Source organism: Carassius carassius, chromosome 7 (genome assembly GCF_963082965.1).
Source record: "Carassius carassius chromosome 7, fCarCar2.1, whole genome shotgun sequence".
In the NCBI taxonomy this organism is placed as follows: Eukaryota; Metazoa; Chordata; class Actinopteri; order Cypriniformes; family Cyprinidae; genus Carassius; species Carassius carassius.
In genome coordinates this window covers 36405331-36418773 of record NC_081761.1, presented here as the reverse complement: position 1 = coordinate 36418773, position 13443 = coordinate 36405331, and the positions used below count along the sequence as shown (strand labels likewise).

Genomic DNA, 13443 nt, shown 5'->3' with positions numbered 1-13443 from the left:
CATTGCAGCATGTCACCATTGTTGAGATTCATACACTAAAGCTTGATGTTTGTGTGACAAAGAAAGTTTTTTTTTTCTTTTTTTTTTTTCCAAATCCTTGAAATAATCTGATTTAAATTCAGCTGGGTCTCAGTCTGCTGAGCCATTAAGTTGTTTTGATAAATAATATTCAAATAACACCATACATTAGATTGGGTGAACACAAGTATCTAAACCACATATGTGATGATATACTAATCATTAGCAAGCAACCAGCGTCATCTAACCACATGTTCTCTTGCTGTTTTTGCCACAGTAAAGATTACAGCAGTTAAAGAACATCACTGATAAGTCAAGTGTCAAACTGCACAACTAAAGCCAAGACTTACCGCCATTATGGTGACATCAAACCAAACTATTACTTTTAAACAAGGCAAGGCATCTGCTTAAATCTTACTTAGAATGTTAGGGGATAATGTTCTAATAATGTTATTAATAAACATTTTTGGAATGTTTTTAGAGAAACGTTATCCTATCTTTTGAGAGAACGTTCTGGGAACAAAAATAAAACGACTGGCTAAAAACATTTTTAGAACAATCCATGGGAATGTTCTTAGAAAATTTTTAGAACAAAAAAAATCTAGCTGGGTTGCCCAAACATTCTTTTAACTTAATTTTGATTTAACAATCAATATTCTAGGATTGTTGATTTGTAACATTCCGATAACATAAACAGATCCAGTTTAATAATGTTAGTAGAATGTTATTTAAAGGTTTGTATGTTCGTATTTTTTCAATCATTCAGTCACCTGCTGTGAACAAACACCGGAAGAAAGAAAAGCACACAAACTACAACTTTCTTCAGCCACAGCCTTAGATGAACTGAAGATAAGACATTCAGTCTCTCAAGATCTGATTAAACAACTCAACAAACAGCATTACCAGCTTCAGCTATTACTAACCAGATTGACTTTATTTCTGTCACACGTCTACAGAAGTTCTTATTGAAAATTAACAGATGTTTAGATGTCAATGTCTTTGAATGAATTTTATTTTAGATCATGGAGATCAGTGCTTGTTTCATTTGAGCTCTTGACCCTCGAGTAGGTCTGAGTTATTTTTTTCTTTCTCAATTGCAGGTATTTTCAGAAAAAGCTTTTCTGTTGATTAATCTAGTTGAACATGTTGATGTTAGTATTTATACATTTGTGGATTATTTATTTATTTTGTTATCGCCCTTTGATGAAGATTGTATAACAACATTATAAAAAAGACACTTTTTTGGTTTGTAAAAATGCTCCTATTATCACAGTAGCACTGTTGTATAAACACAACACTTCATTGAATAAAAAAAAAACAATACATTATCAGTGTATTATTTGGTATGAATTCATGTCAATTAGTTTCCAGGAATGTTCTGTAAAATGATAAAACAAAACAAAAAAAAATCTAACTTTTCTAATTTTTCTTACTGACAGAGCACTGTTTTGTTCTGCAAATTACACTGGAAGAAATTATATTGAATGCAGATGTGATATAAATGACCTATAGAAAGCTGAAATGATAAAAAAGCACAACTTCTGTCCTCTGACTGAAGTGAAGAGCAAGAGGGGAGGGGAAGTTTTAAATTAAAGATTACCAGAGCACATTAATTAAAACAATTATGTTGTGCACAAATAGGAATACAGTAAGAAATACTGCAATGTTTCATAAAAAAACAAGAGCTGTCCATTTTGATTTCACAGCCATCTTATTTGATTACCATGGTATTTGCACATGTGTCCACTAGATTTCACTGTTCAGTTATAGTCTTTGACAGTGATGGGCAAACTTGGCCCTTCCAGGCCACTTTCCTTAAGACTTCCAAGTCACAAGCAAGTCAAGTCATATCCATAGTCCTCAAAGAGTTAATGTAAATGGGATAATTAAGTGACTAATTAAATGATGATTGTGCATTCAGATCAGTGTTTGCTTTAGTTGCGAGCTCAGTATTGTGTACAGTGTGTAACTTAGCTGTTTGTATGAGTCATTATGAGCAAGCATGATAACAATCAAAAAAACGTTTTTATTTTTTACACATCTAGGTTTTGCGCAATCAACCCTGAGAAACTAGAGCTTACAAACAAAGTTCTACTCATTTACTGTTTAGAAACACACAGGCATAAAGAAACAGAATATTAATCTCAACAATGGTAACAATCGTCAACATTTTTGTCATGCTGCAATGCATGGTAAATAACACCGTAGTAAAAAACGCCCATCATGCACTACAGTATGAAAAATTAGTCACCACTTAAGGATCAAATGATAAGTGCTCTCATCTGAAAGCCAGAGCTGAAACAATATAGAAACATTGTAGTAATATAATTTTACTTTCACTATCAAGTTTAGCATTACTTTTTTTCTTCAGATCACTTATAGCTGATCAAAAGAAAAAAAACTTTATGAAGTTTATTCATCAAGCTGACCTGTAACATCAAATCTTAGAGTGTGCAATGCATAAAAATGATTTCTATTAAACAAGATGGCAAATGCTTTAAAACTCTTTACTTTGAGTTAGTAATAGGGTCAATAGCCCAAGTAAAGCAAACACTTTTTCAATGATGGTGGCGTCATTTTAACCAATAAAACATCAACATCTCATCCTTTGTAATTCTCAATAACTGCAGGTGTTTATCAATAATGGCAATCATAATTTAATTATTCACTTAATTATCTCATTAACTTTAACTCTTTGAGGACTTGGGATTTGACTTGAAGAATTGCTTGTGACTTGAAAGTCGCACCTCTGCCTTCTAGTAGTCTTGAAAACAACGATTGACTGGTTTAGGTGTGTTTGATTAGGGTCGGAGTTCAACTCTGAAGTGGCCTAGAAGGGCCAAGCTTACCCACCCGTTCTAGATACAGTACATACTTTTGTAGAAAAAACTCACAAATAATGCTTTTAACACAAAGTTTTTTACATCTCTGTGATTATTGCATGTTCACATAAACATGTGTCATCATCACTTCTCTTTTATTATTATCTTTCTCTCTATCAGAGGAACTGGGTAACTCTTGTCTGAGTTCTTGGTAAACACGTAACCAGGAAAGAACGCTAAAACTCTTCTGAACTCATATTGTGAGTTTCAGAAGAACTGAATCTACTACAGAGAAGATAACTGAATGAGAGAGAAGAATGAAGATCATCTGGACTTTCACTCTGCTGATGATTCCTGGTGAGAGTCTGAACTCACAGTAAATCATTTAAAACATTCTTTAGAATTCATAACTCTATATAAACACATTCCACATAACCATACAAATGAATCTCTTCATTCTCATAAAAATATGTTATTGTTGTATTAAGATGCTGGTTTGTTGTAGGTGTGTTGAGCTCCATCAGTGTGACAGGATATTCAGGAGACCGAGTCAACATCACATGCAAATATGATAGAAGATATACAGACAATTACAAGTATTTTTGTAAAGGACAGAATCCAGGATGCACTGACCTCATCAAGATGGATAAAAAAAATGGTGAAAAATGGGTGAATGCTGGAAGATTCTCTCTGTATGACGACACAAGTGCAGCAGTTTTCACTGTGACCATCAGAGATCTGAGTGAACAGGATTCTGGGACGTACCAGTGTGCAGTTGATATCTCTTGGGCTGAAGATGTCTACAGTGAAGTGAAGCTGAATATTGTAACAGGTGAGTAACTGAGACTCTCAAACTAGTGATGGCAAGATGAAGCCTCATGAAGCATTAAGATTTTCAGCCAAGTGGTTCACAAAGGGGTTAATTTCTGGAAATTTGATTTGTTCACAATACCACCTGGTGGCCAACAAGAGTAAAACAATCAGATATATTACAGACAGAAGTGTAAGGTCCAGGGGTCTGAAAGTAAAATTCCAGCCATATTTTTGTCAAATCCCAAGTCCTCAAAGAGTTAAAGTTAACTCATTCAAGTTTATTTGTATAGCGCTTTTTACAATACAAATCATTACAAAGCAACTTTACAGAAAATTATGTTTCTACAATATTTAGTAGTAGCTTAACAGTGGTGACTGTCAGTCTGTGCACGTATGACAGGATATTATTAATAATTATTATATGATGCAGGCACACTTGTAGCAATATTTGTTAGTTCTGTTTGTTGCTTCAGGGTTAGCATCATCTGAGGTCCTCTGAGGGTCAGCATCATCTCTTCTCAGGTGTTCTGGATCCAGACTGGAGCTTGTGTAAATAGTAGTAAACAGAAACAAATAGAGACATTATTGGCATAGCTGCTGATTTAACAACGTTAAATTAATTGGTTTAACCCAAGCTAAAGAATTAGAATGTGCATTTGATCAGATGCAACTACACTCACAATTTAAGAGATACCTTATTCGAATGCTTGGCGAAAGAGATGCATTTGAATCTAGATTTAAACAGAGAGAGTGTGTCTGAACCCCGAACATTATCACGAAGGCAATTCCAGAGTTTGGGAGCCAAATGTGAAAAATCTTTACCTCCTTTAGTGGACTTTGCTATCCTAGGAACCAGAGGTGGAACTTTCAAGTTACAAGCAAGTCTTCATGTCATATCCCAAGTCCTCAAAGGGTTAAAGTTAATGAGATAATGAAGTGACTAATTAAATTATGATTGTACATTAGTGATGAATAGCAGCAGTAATTGATCCAGTGACCACAGACACCTCAAGTGACGACTCCATCCTGAACTGTTGGGTGTGGATTCTATGGCTCAGAAGTCAAATGTTGGTTGAACGTGAAAACCCAACCTTTGTTTGATGTCAAACTCCAGCGTAAATAACTCCAAAAACAGTATTACCAACTTCACTTATTATAAACAAGATTGACTTTATTTCTGTCATAAATGTAAAATAGTTCTTATTGAGATTAACTGTTGATGGTTTATTGAAAATAATAGTTTAGTTTGACGTCACCATTATGGTGATCAGTACTTAGGCATTATGACTCTTTTCAATGTTAATTTTGTTTAAAGCCCGCATGAACAGGACGTTGCAAAAGAATTTTCTTCAGTGTTGTGATGTATTTCTGAGAAAAATGGTGGTTGTGTTTTTATTTTCCATTTAGCACCTGTTTGGATCTAGAAAAGTAGTTAATGACAGATATCTCACAAGCCCCATTTTGTGTTCTGTCCAATTTTTGAAGCATTTGGATGTGAAGTGCTTCGAGCAATTCCGTGATCTCTCTTTTATCCCTCCTTCCTCGAAATGTAAAAATTTGAGCTATCTGGATCATAATGAGGGAATTTTAGGGAATGGGAAAAGTGTTTAGATCCTGCAGATTTATATCATATGTATTTTTGTCTGTTCTTTTTCAGTTACATTGTTCATGAACCACTTGAACCTCACGCAATGTGTGGTGATTTGAATCCATTAGTGTATTTTGAAAGACGGGCGTGGGCTTGGTGATTCACTCATGCTGTTTGTGAAGTTACTTCTCAAGTTATTTAATGAAAAAATATGCTGTAGCATTACAATTATTTCACGATTATCTATGCCTTTAATGCAACAGTACTTTTCTATGTAACAGACAATTCCTCTAACAGCTGAAAATGTACATTTTTTTAGGTGAATTTTTATTATTGGCAGCTTATCCTTCTTTTGACCCCTGCTACAACTACACTGTGCTGGACAATCCATGGAGAGCCAACAGCAGTCAGCTATCAAACTCCTACAAGTGTGACCAGTCAGTCACCTGGAGCGGCTGGTATCGTCTCTTTATTAACGGTCTGAGCGCTCAGATCCCAGACACATGTGTTGCTGAGTACAGCTGTGGCACTGCTGCCCCACTGTGGATTCGTGGTGGACACCCAACAGTTCAGGATGGAGTCGTCACTCGAGATGTCTGTGGTCACTGGATCAGTTACTGCTGCTATTACGGGGCTTACCCTATTAAAGTCAAAGCCTGTCCAGGCAATTATTATGTCTATGAGCTGGTTTGTCCCAAAGATCGCATTTTAGCATACTGTGCAGGTAATTACATTTAAATGAGCTCTTTTTTATTATTTTTTGTGTTATTGCTGATACATTAACATTCATTATTAATTATTAGTCATTATTCATTATATTTTTCAGTTGTTACTAACATCAGCAGCACTCATACAACAGTCGCACCAGAGACAAGCTCAACTGGTAATGTAGTCTGATGTTTCCTCTGTTGATTAGGGTTTGACTGAATGTTTGTAGATCTGAAGAAATAGACAGGTGTGTTTGTGTAAAGTTGAGGGATTAAATAGTGTGTGAAATATGCAGCTACAGATCATTGACAATTCCATTTTAGATGGCAATGCATGAGTATGATTGTTTACAGAATCTGAACAAACTGCATGGAGACTGGGTGAAATTAGATTTGTTTTACTTTTGTTTCTATTTTGTTTTTATTTATTTGTTTTACCTTAAATTTCTCCAGACTAGTTTCTGTTCATCCACATTCACCATATGCACCGTGACGTAAAGCCAGAGTGTTAAATTAACACTGCTCGGAGCATATATGGTTCCAGTCTAAAAGAGTGTTAAAGTAACACTGAAGCAGTGTCAATATTCATGAGATAATTATGTGATTAAATAAGTGCTCATTGATCATAATGATGAACACTGGATGTTAACAAGTTTCATCTGAGGTAAAATTATACAGAATTACAGAGTTTATTCTGTAATGTCTGTGTAGTATTTTATTTACAATATATTAACATTCTGTTGCACTTTACTTCACAGTGTATATTGTAATATTACACTATAATGGCACCTTATATATTTCTTATTGAGCTAGTCGACATTACAACAGATGAAGAGCAGTCATCAACTCTGGTGCAGATGGTAAAATGTGTGTTGTTCACATTTTGATGCAGTCAACCTGTTTTTTTTTATCCCTTTTCAAATTTCAAATCACATTATAAAACCATTTAGTTTCAATAAAAAATAAGGAAATATTCAAAAAGTTGTGGGGGGGGGGGCACAAAAGGTGCCATCCATTTAATAATTTGAATTAAGATTATAATTTACACTCAATAAGTTATTACTGTATAATGTTTTATAATGTACTACAATACTGAGGTGCAAATAATTGCCACTATTTGCAATATGTAGTATAAATAGCAAAAAATATAGTGAATATAGTGTTTCTTATTTTAATCTTTCCTCTGCCATGGTTCTTGTTTATTTATTTAAGTATAATTTTGGAATTTTTTATTTTGCTTTGGCAATTCTGCATGTGAAATATTTAAGGCAATAAAGTAAAGTCCAACTGACTACTTACATTATGTTTTCAGTGTCTGCATACCATTTTATGCATGGTGCCTCCAAAAAAAAAAAATATATATATTAAAACTGATACCAGTGATCGTATTTTTATTTCAAAGAACAAAACCGAAAATATAATTGTATATAATTGTATATACTAATATAGATTAAGACTACAGGTATGACACAAGAAAACAAACAAACAAAAGAATCTCATTCAGAAATTCACCTTCATCACTGATAAATCAATCAGCATAGCAGTAGCCCTCAAATTCTTTGAATGACTGAAACCCACACAGGACTCTACTCCTGCCATTCCTCACACAGCCAGGTGGACAGTCTTTAAATATGTCACTGCACCGGAAGCACTGCGTCAGAGAACATGGCACACAGAACTCCTGTCTGTATTGTGCAGAAAATACACTCCAGTTCACGACAGCTGATTTACATAAAAAAACGAAACAACAGTAAAGCAATATTAAATCATTTTGAAGAAAGGCAGAAGAGCCATACAAGGAAAACATTTTAATGCATTTTCAAATATATTATAGAATGGTGTTAGCAAAAGTGTTTTTTTCTTTGTCTGTAAAGTACCTAAGAGATTTAATTTACAACCAGCAATAACACCAGCTAAATTAATAAAGTTTGTCATATCAAAATTTAGGTTGGCTTGTCTTGAAAAAAAAACATAGCCTGAAAGTTAGAAGTTTTTTCAATTTGAAAATTTTACAGGTGAGGGCAATACAGTTTATCAGAGAAAATAAAAACAGTTGAGAGGTGACAGACAGAGAGATGAAAAGAGACAGCAGGGCCGGCTCTAGGTTATTTGGTGCCCAAGGCGAGAGAGCCACCCCCCCCCCCCCCCCCAAAAAAAAAAAACAACTCCACAATTATTCCATAGTTAATCATTTTTTTATTTTAAATGTTCACACAACAACTCTTTAAAAGCAAAAACCTGAAGGATACAGTAGAAAAAAATAGAGAAGCATTAAGATCTCACCTCAAGGGCAAGCAGTTATAGTGTTTTCATTTTAGGTTTGGCAAAGTTAGAAAAGATTGTGGGCTATTTACACAAAGAGTGGTTATACGGCGTATACCTGCGTATCACGTAGACTGCTCCACTGCTGTAACACAGCATGTTGTTGCTGTTAGCTCATAGCCTACCGCAAAAAGTTCCTTTGGTAAATTGATATAATAATAATAATAATAATAATAATAATAATAATAATGCATTTTATTTAATGTTAAGGGGTAAAAAGTTGTTGGTCATCCTCGTCTTTATCTCCTCCGGGTAGGCTGTGAGCTTGATGATATAGTCTACATAAGTTACCTCTGCTTTGGGCCCGTTTTTCTTCCTCCTCCTTTCTTCGTTTTCGGAAAGCCGATCCCGATGGCTTGGGTGTTCTTTGAATCATAAAAGATTATATATATATATGATCATTTATAGCCTACAACCGCCAAGTGGGGGGGGGGGGTCTTTTACCCCATCATTTAAAGCAAACCAGCTGTCAGATGTTTTCGCGCCACTCCCGCGCGAGAGTGAATTAGTCATTTTTTAGGATTGTAAATCTAGTAAAAGAAATGGACAAATACAAGCAGTGTGTGGACAGTGCACAGTAAAAGTGTACTGCGTGTGCGCAGCTTTCATAATACGATACATACATTTAATTGAATTAACTTTTTTTTAATTCTGCAATTTTGCGCCCCGTCCAGCAGATGTCGGCAAAGCCGGCCCAGAGAGCCAGACATACTTTTGACAGTACTCACTACGTTAAGGAGTTAAAGAACTATCTAGCCACATGAAGTGGGTCTCTTCTGAATTTCTTCTCACTGACAATGTCCTTAAAAAGTCATATGAAGTCACATGAATGTAAATTTAAGATGTAACACTTTACAGTAAGGTGTCATTGGTAAACACTAGTTAATGTATTAATTAACATGAACGAACAATGAACAATACATTTGTTACAGTATCTATAAATCTTTGATAATGTTAGTTAATTAAAAAGATTACAAATATGAGAATACTTTGGTTTGTTTGTTTTTCTTTTTCTTTTATTATTATTATTATTTTTTTATTATTATTTTTTTTTATTATTATTATTGCAATGCATGCAACCATCAATGGCATTACTTATATGAATACAGTCTTTCTGCTCTATTATAAAGCATTTTAATGGCTAATTTTAGGCAAAATAAGACTTTTAAAGACCCTTTAAAGACCAGCACTTCGAAAACTCTATTATAAAACATGTCATACGTTTTTTAAATCACACACATTTGCAAAGAAACTCTCTATGATTATGACCAAAGCATCCTTACAATTAAAAGATTTCACTGCCACTGAATCTCAAATCCACCACATCTTACAAACATCCAGATGTGAATGAACTTGGACATGCACATTAATACAAGTCAGTACTGCGCGCACACATATTTACGATACTTGACGTCACCACATTACTGTACATGCATTTCATACACAGCAAAATCCCCAGTGTTAATTTAACACTCTGAGTGTGGACACATATAAACACTGAAGCAGTGTTAAAAGTAACACTGAAGCTGAGTTGAAGTTAATGAGATAATTAAGAAGTTAATTGAGTTATAATTGACCATTATTGAAGACACCTGATGTTAACAAGCAGAATCACCAACCGAGAAAATCACAATTTGTGTGTCACCATTATAGTGGTCAGTGTTTGCTTTAGTTGGGATCTTGGCTTGTAACTTTTTAACTTTCAAATTTGTGTGTCAAGCCAAGAGCAAAAATCATCGAGTGGTGATAATTATGTTTTAATGTAATCGTTGCTTGACCTTAATCACTGAACTCATTTACAGTCTCTTCTCTTCTTATCGATCATTATCGATTGTAAAAGCTTTGATTCCACAACGAAAGAGTCTGTATTTTCAATACATTTTGTAGGCGTCTCTTGTGATTCTGAATTTTTTTTTTTAAAGAGGTTTTGTTTTAAGCACACACAGATAACAAGAATCAGCACATGAATCTCAACAATGGTGACAAACAGCATATTCAGATAAACAGATCTACTCTGAACATCACAAAACTAGATGCTAAAAAAGCTCATAATTTATTCATGCCGCAATGCATGATGGGAGCCACGGATGTGTTTTTATTGGCTACAACATGCTTTATTGATGGTCACCATTGTTGTGTGATGCTCACGCTGATTCTTGATGTCTGTGTGTCTAAACTAAAGAAATCTTTCTTTATATAGAACTAACTTTTAAAAACATGTCATATTATGCCAAAAATGCTGGATCACTTTTATATCCACCTAACTTATGTGCACAGTAAAGAAACCTGAACTCAGGCATTCAGGCCACTCCATGACAATTAGCCCAAACCACAATCAAATCCATAATATAGCCTTGGCTCTGGTCTGTCTGTATAACTCAGTTACCACAGCCACACAAAATCTAAAGTTAATAACTGAAAGGTCAACTACACTGCTTTCTCTGCTTATTTATCCTTGAATTCTACATTACGAGAAGGATTTTTGCATCATAATCAAGATTAAATCACATTACATATGTTTCATGTGTAATTTGTTTGAGTCACACCTAGAGTTATTTTTTTTGTTGTACATTATGCCCAGGGGGTTTGAACAAAAATGTGCAACAAACAATAAATAAGTTTGAGTGCAAAACTCTGCAGGTTTACTTTATGATAATCTGAACAGCTTTCAGTGGGAGCAACTGTAGTATAAACAGGAGTGTAAATTGCAGCTAATATTAATAATAATAATAATAACATTAATAATAATAATTAATAATCAAAGTCTTTAGGAGAGAGAAAAAATACTGGGAGAGGACAAACATTTTTTAAATAAAATAAAATAATAATAATAAAAAATCTTAGGACTTCTGTACTCATAGACAACATTCATCACTTATTTCTAATTTGTGCTTTGCACAAATGACATCTATATCATTTGCTGTTTTGTTTGACCTGATGCTGATTTCTTTCATTGCAGTTAGAGATGTTAAGGTGCCAGACGACTGCAACGTAAGTTGAGTTTCTGAAATTTAAGTTTTGTAGCTGGACTCACGGCTTCTATGAATAATAGTACAGACAGCATGAGATGTGCATTGGTAGATATTTGAAATATGAATGCTTTTCTATTTATTGTTGATGGTTACATGCACAAACTTACATTTGTTTGCTATTAATATTGCAAAACATGATTTAAATCACAGATTATGTTTTATTTACTGTATAAATAAAATTGTGATTTCAGAGTCAGACCCCTGGAGCATGTTTTCAAAATATTTTTGAGCAGATTGAGAACATCACAGCTCAAGAGCTTCCTTTAAATGTAAGTCTTCAGGAGAAAGGTCTAAATTAATAAAATCTTATTTAGATATATGACAGACATAGCAGTGCTGGCTTTCTTGACATTTACATGAACAGTAAGTGTATTGAACTGCATTTTTCTGATCAATAAATTAGACTGTGACAAACATTTTGACTGTGGCCTTCAACGCTTCAGAGAAGATTGTAGAGTCATCATCATCAGCAAGCCGAGCTGAACTAGCCTCTTATGGAAACCGTGTGTTAAAAACTAGTGAGAAGCTCATTTCTACATTAGTGAAGTCGACAGACACAAGTGCCAGTGTCAATTTTACTCTTCCTGCTGTAGGTAAGTGAAAGGTCAGCATTTTGTTTAGTTTTTTGTTTTTGTTTTTGGAGAACACAGAAATTGACACTGCTCTATTTTTATATGGGAACAACCAGCAGTGTGTTAAAAGTAACACTGAAGCAGTACTGAAGTAAATGTGGTAACTAAGTGATTAAGTGATGATTGAGCATAAGTGATGAACACCTGCTGTTAACAAGCAGAATCACTGAAAGAAAAAAAAAGCTCAAGAACTGTGTTACACACAAGATCCACAAATATACCCTTGAAACAACAACTGACTTCCAGCCGCAGCCTTAGGTCGGCATACACTGTGTGATTTCAACAACGTTTTTGTTAAATACCACTGTACAAGTAAATTGTGTGTTGTCAAGCCAAAGCACAGAATTTATGTGTTCAAACTCACTGTACAGTCCAGTTGTCAAGGTGTGTCTTGACTGCTCACAGTATAATAGAAAAAGTGTAGCCTCTATTGCTTCAATCCAAATCACATGCCCAATCGCCATTGTTTAATTTCTGTTTTCACAAAGATGCAGTGAAGGGAAAAAACATTGAGATTAGTTGGTTCATAGTTCCACTTCAACTGTGCAATACCCTCATGAAGGGTGTCCAAAATTTCTGACATGTCAAAAATTCATCTAACCATAGGATTGTCGCTCAGGAGAGGCTTATCACCTCCCGTCACCCCCTATACATTGCACTTCAAAAGACGCACAACAAAGCTGAAATTTGCCCTGACTCAAAAAAAATTGTCGCCTAAGTCAGAATTTGGCTCAGAATTGGACGCAAAATCATACAGTTTATGCCCGTTCTAACAGGGGTGCGTAACACTCGCTAGACACGACTGTTTCCTCAACACAGTCGCATATCCATTGTTTGAACCACATTAGTTCAACAATAAAGGGCCTTTGTTAATGACATCACATGCATGTGGTGGAATGATAACTTCTGCTAATGAATTGTTTTGATATTTATGAGATTCTTGATGTTTGATTCATTGCAGGTTCCCTCTTACATGATTCTCCGGGGTTCCCTTAGGGTTTTATGCACATGTGCACTGTTAAAAAATGGCACTTATTGGGGATGTCCATAAATAAATGATTCAAATGTATGTATATATATATATATATATATATATATATATTTAGATAGAATAGAAATGATATATTGTACTGCTGTGAAATGTTAGCTTGCGTATTGTGCCCAAGAACATAATTTAAGTCCATATGTCTTATAAACAAGAAACTATGCTTCTAACCACATCGAGAGCTGTAATTCAAACTGCATAAGTTTGCAATGCTGTTTGCGAATACACATTTGAACTATGGTTTCGGGAAAAATTGAATCGTTTAACTATGTTGGTAACTACGGAACTTGTGATCATAGTTGGCTAACAAAGGTTTTGGGAATTGCACCTCAAACCGAGGTTTTGATGTTTTATTGAAAATAACATTAATTTGAAGTTAATTTAATAGTGATTAGGGTCACCTTTAGTTGGACTCTTGACTCTTTAACATTCTTTTTTTTATTTCTCTGGCTGCTGTAACTCTG

General features: G+C 34.6%; 2 protein-coding genes across 6 annotated transcripts in view; both read left to right on the top strand.

Moving 5' to 3' along the window:
• LOC132144102 (adhesion G protein-coupled receptor E3-like) overlaps positions 1-13443 on the top strand; it is a 150580-nt gene that overhangs the window by 71907 nt on the left and 65230 nt on the right. The window contains exons 1-4 of one of the 5 annotated variants that reach the window (XM_059554851.1): positions 3028-3197; positions 3346-3672; positions 5582-5965; positions 6068-6124. The exons of 1 other annotated variant lie outside the window; for it this stretch is intronic. In XM_059554851.1, the coding sequence (XP_059410834.1) occupies positions 3158-3197; positions 3346-3672; positions 5582-5965; positions 6068-6124 (808 nt within the window). In that variant the 5' untranslated portion in view covers positions 3028-3157. Of the gene's footprint in view, positions 1-3027; positions 3198-3345; positions 3673-5560; positions 5966-6067; positions 6125-11499; positions 11572-11705; positions 11896-13443 lie in introns of those variants that run through there. 3 more of the 5 variants (XM_059554850.1, XM_059554853.1, XM_059554854.1) reach the window with 3 other exon arrangements.
• Positions 1-13443, top strand: part of LOC132144128 (adhesion G protein-coupled receptor E3-like) — a 99132-nt gene that overhangs the window by 80241 nt on the left and 5448 nt on the right. The window lies entirely within an intron of this gene.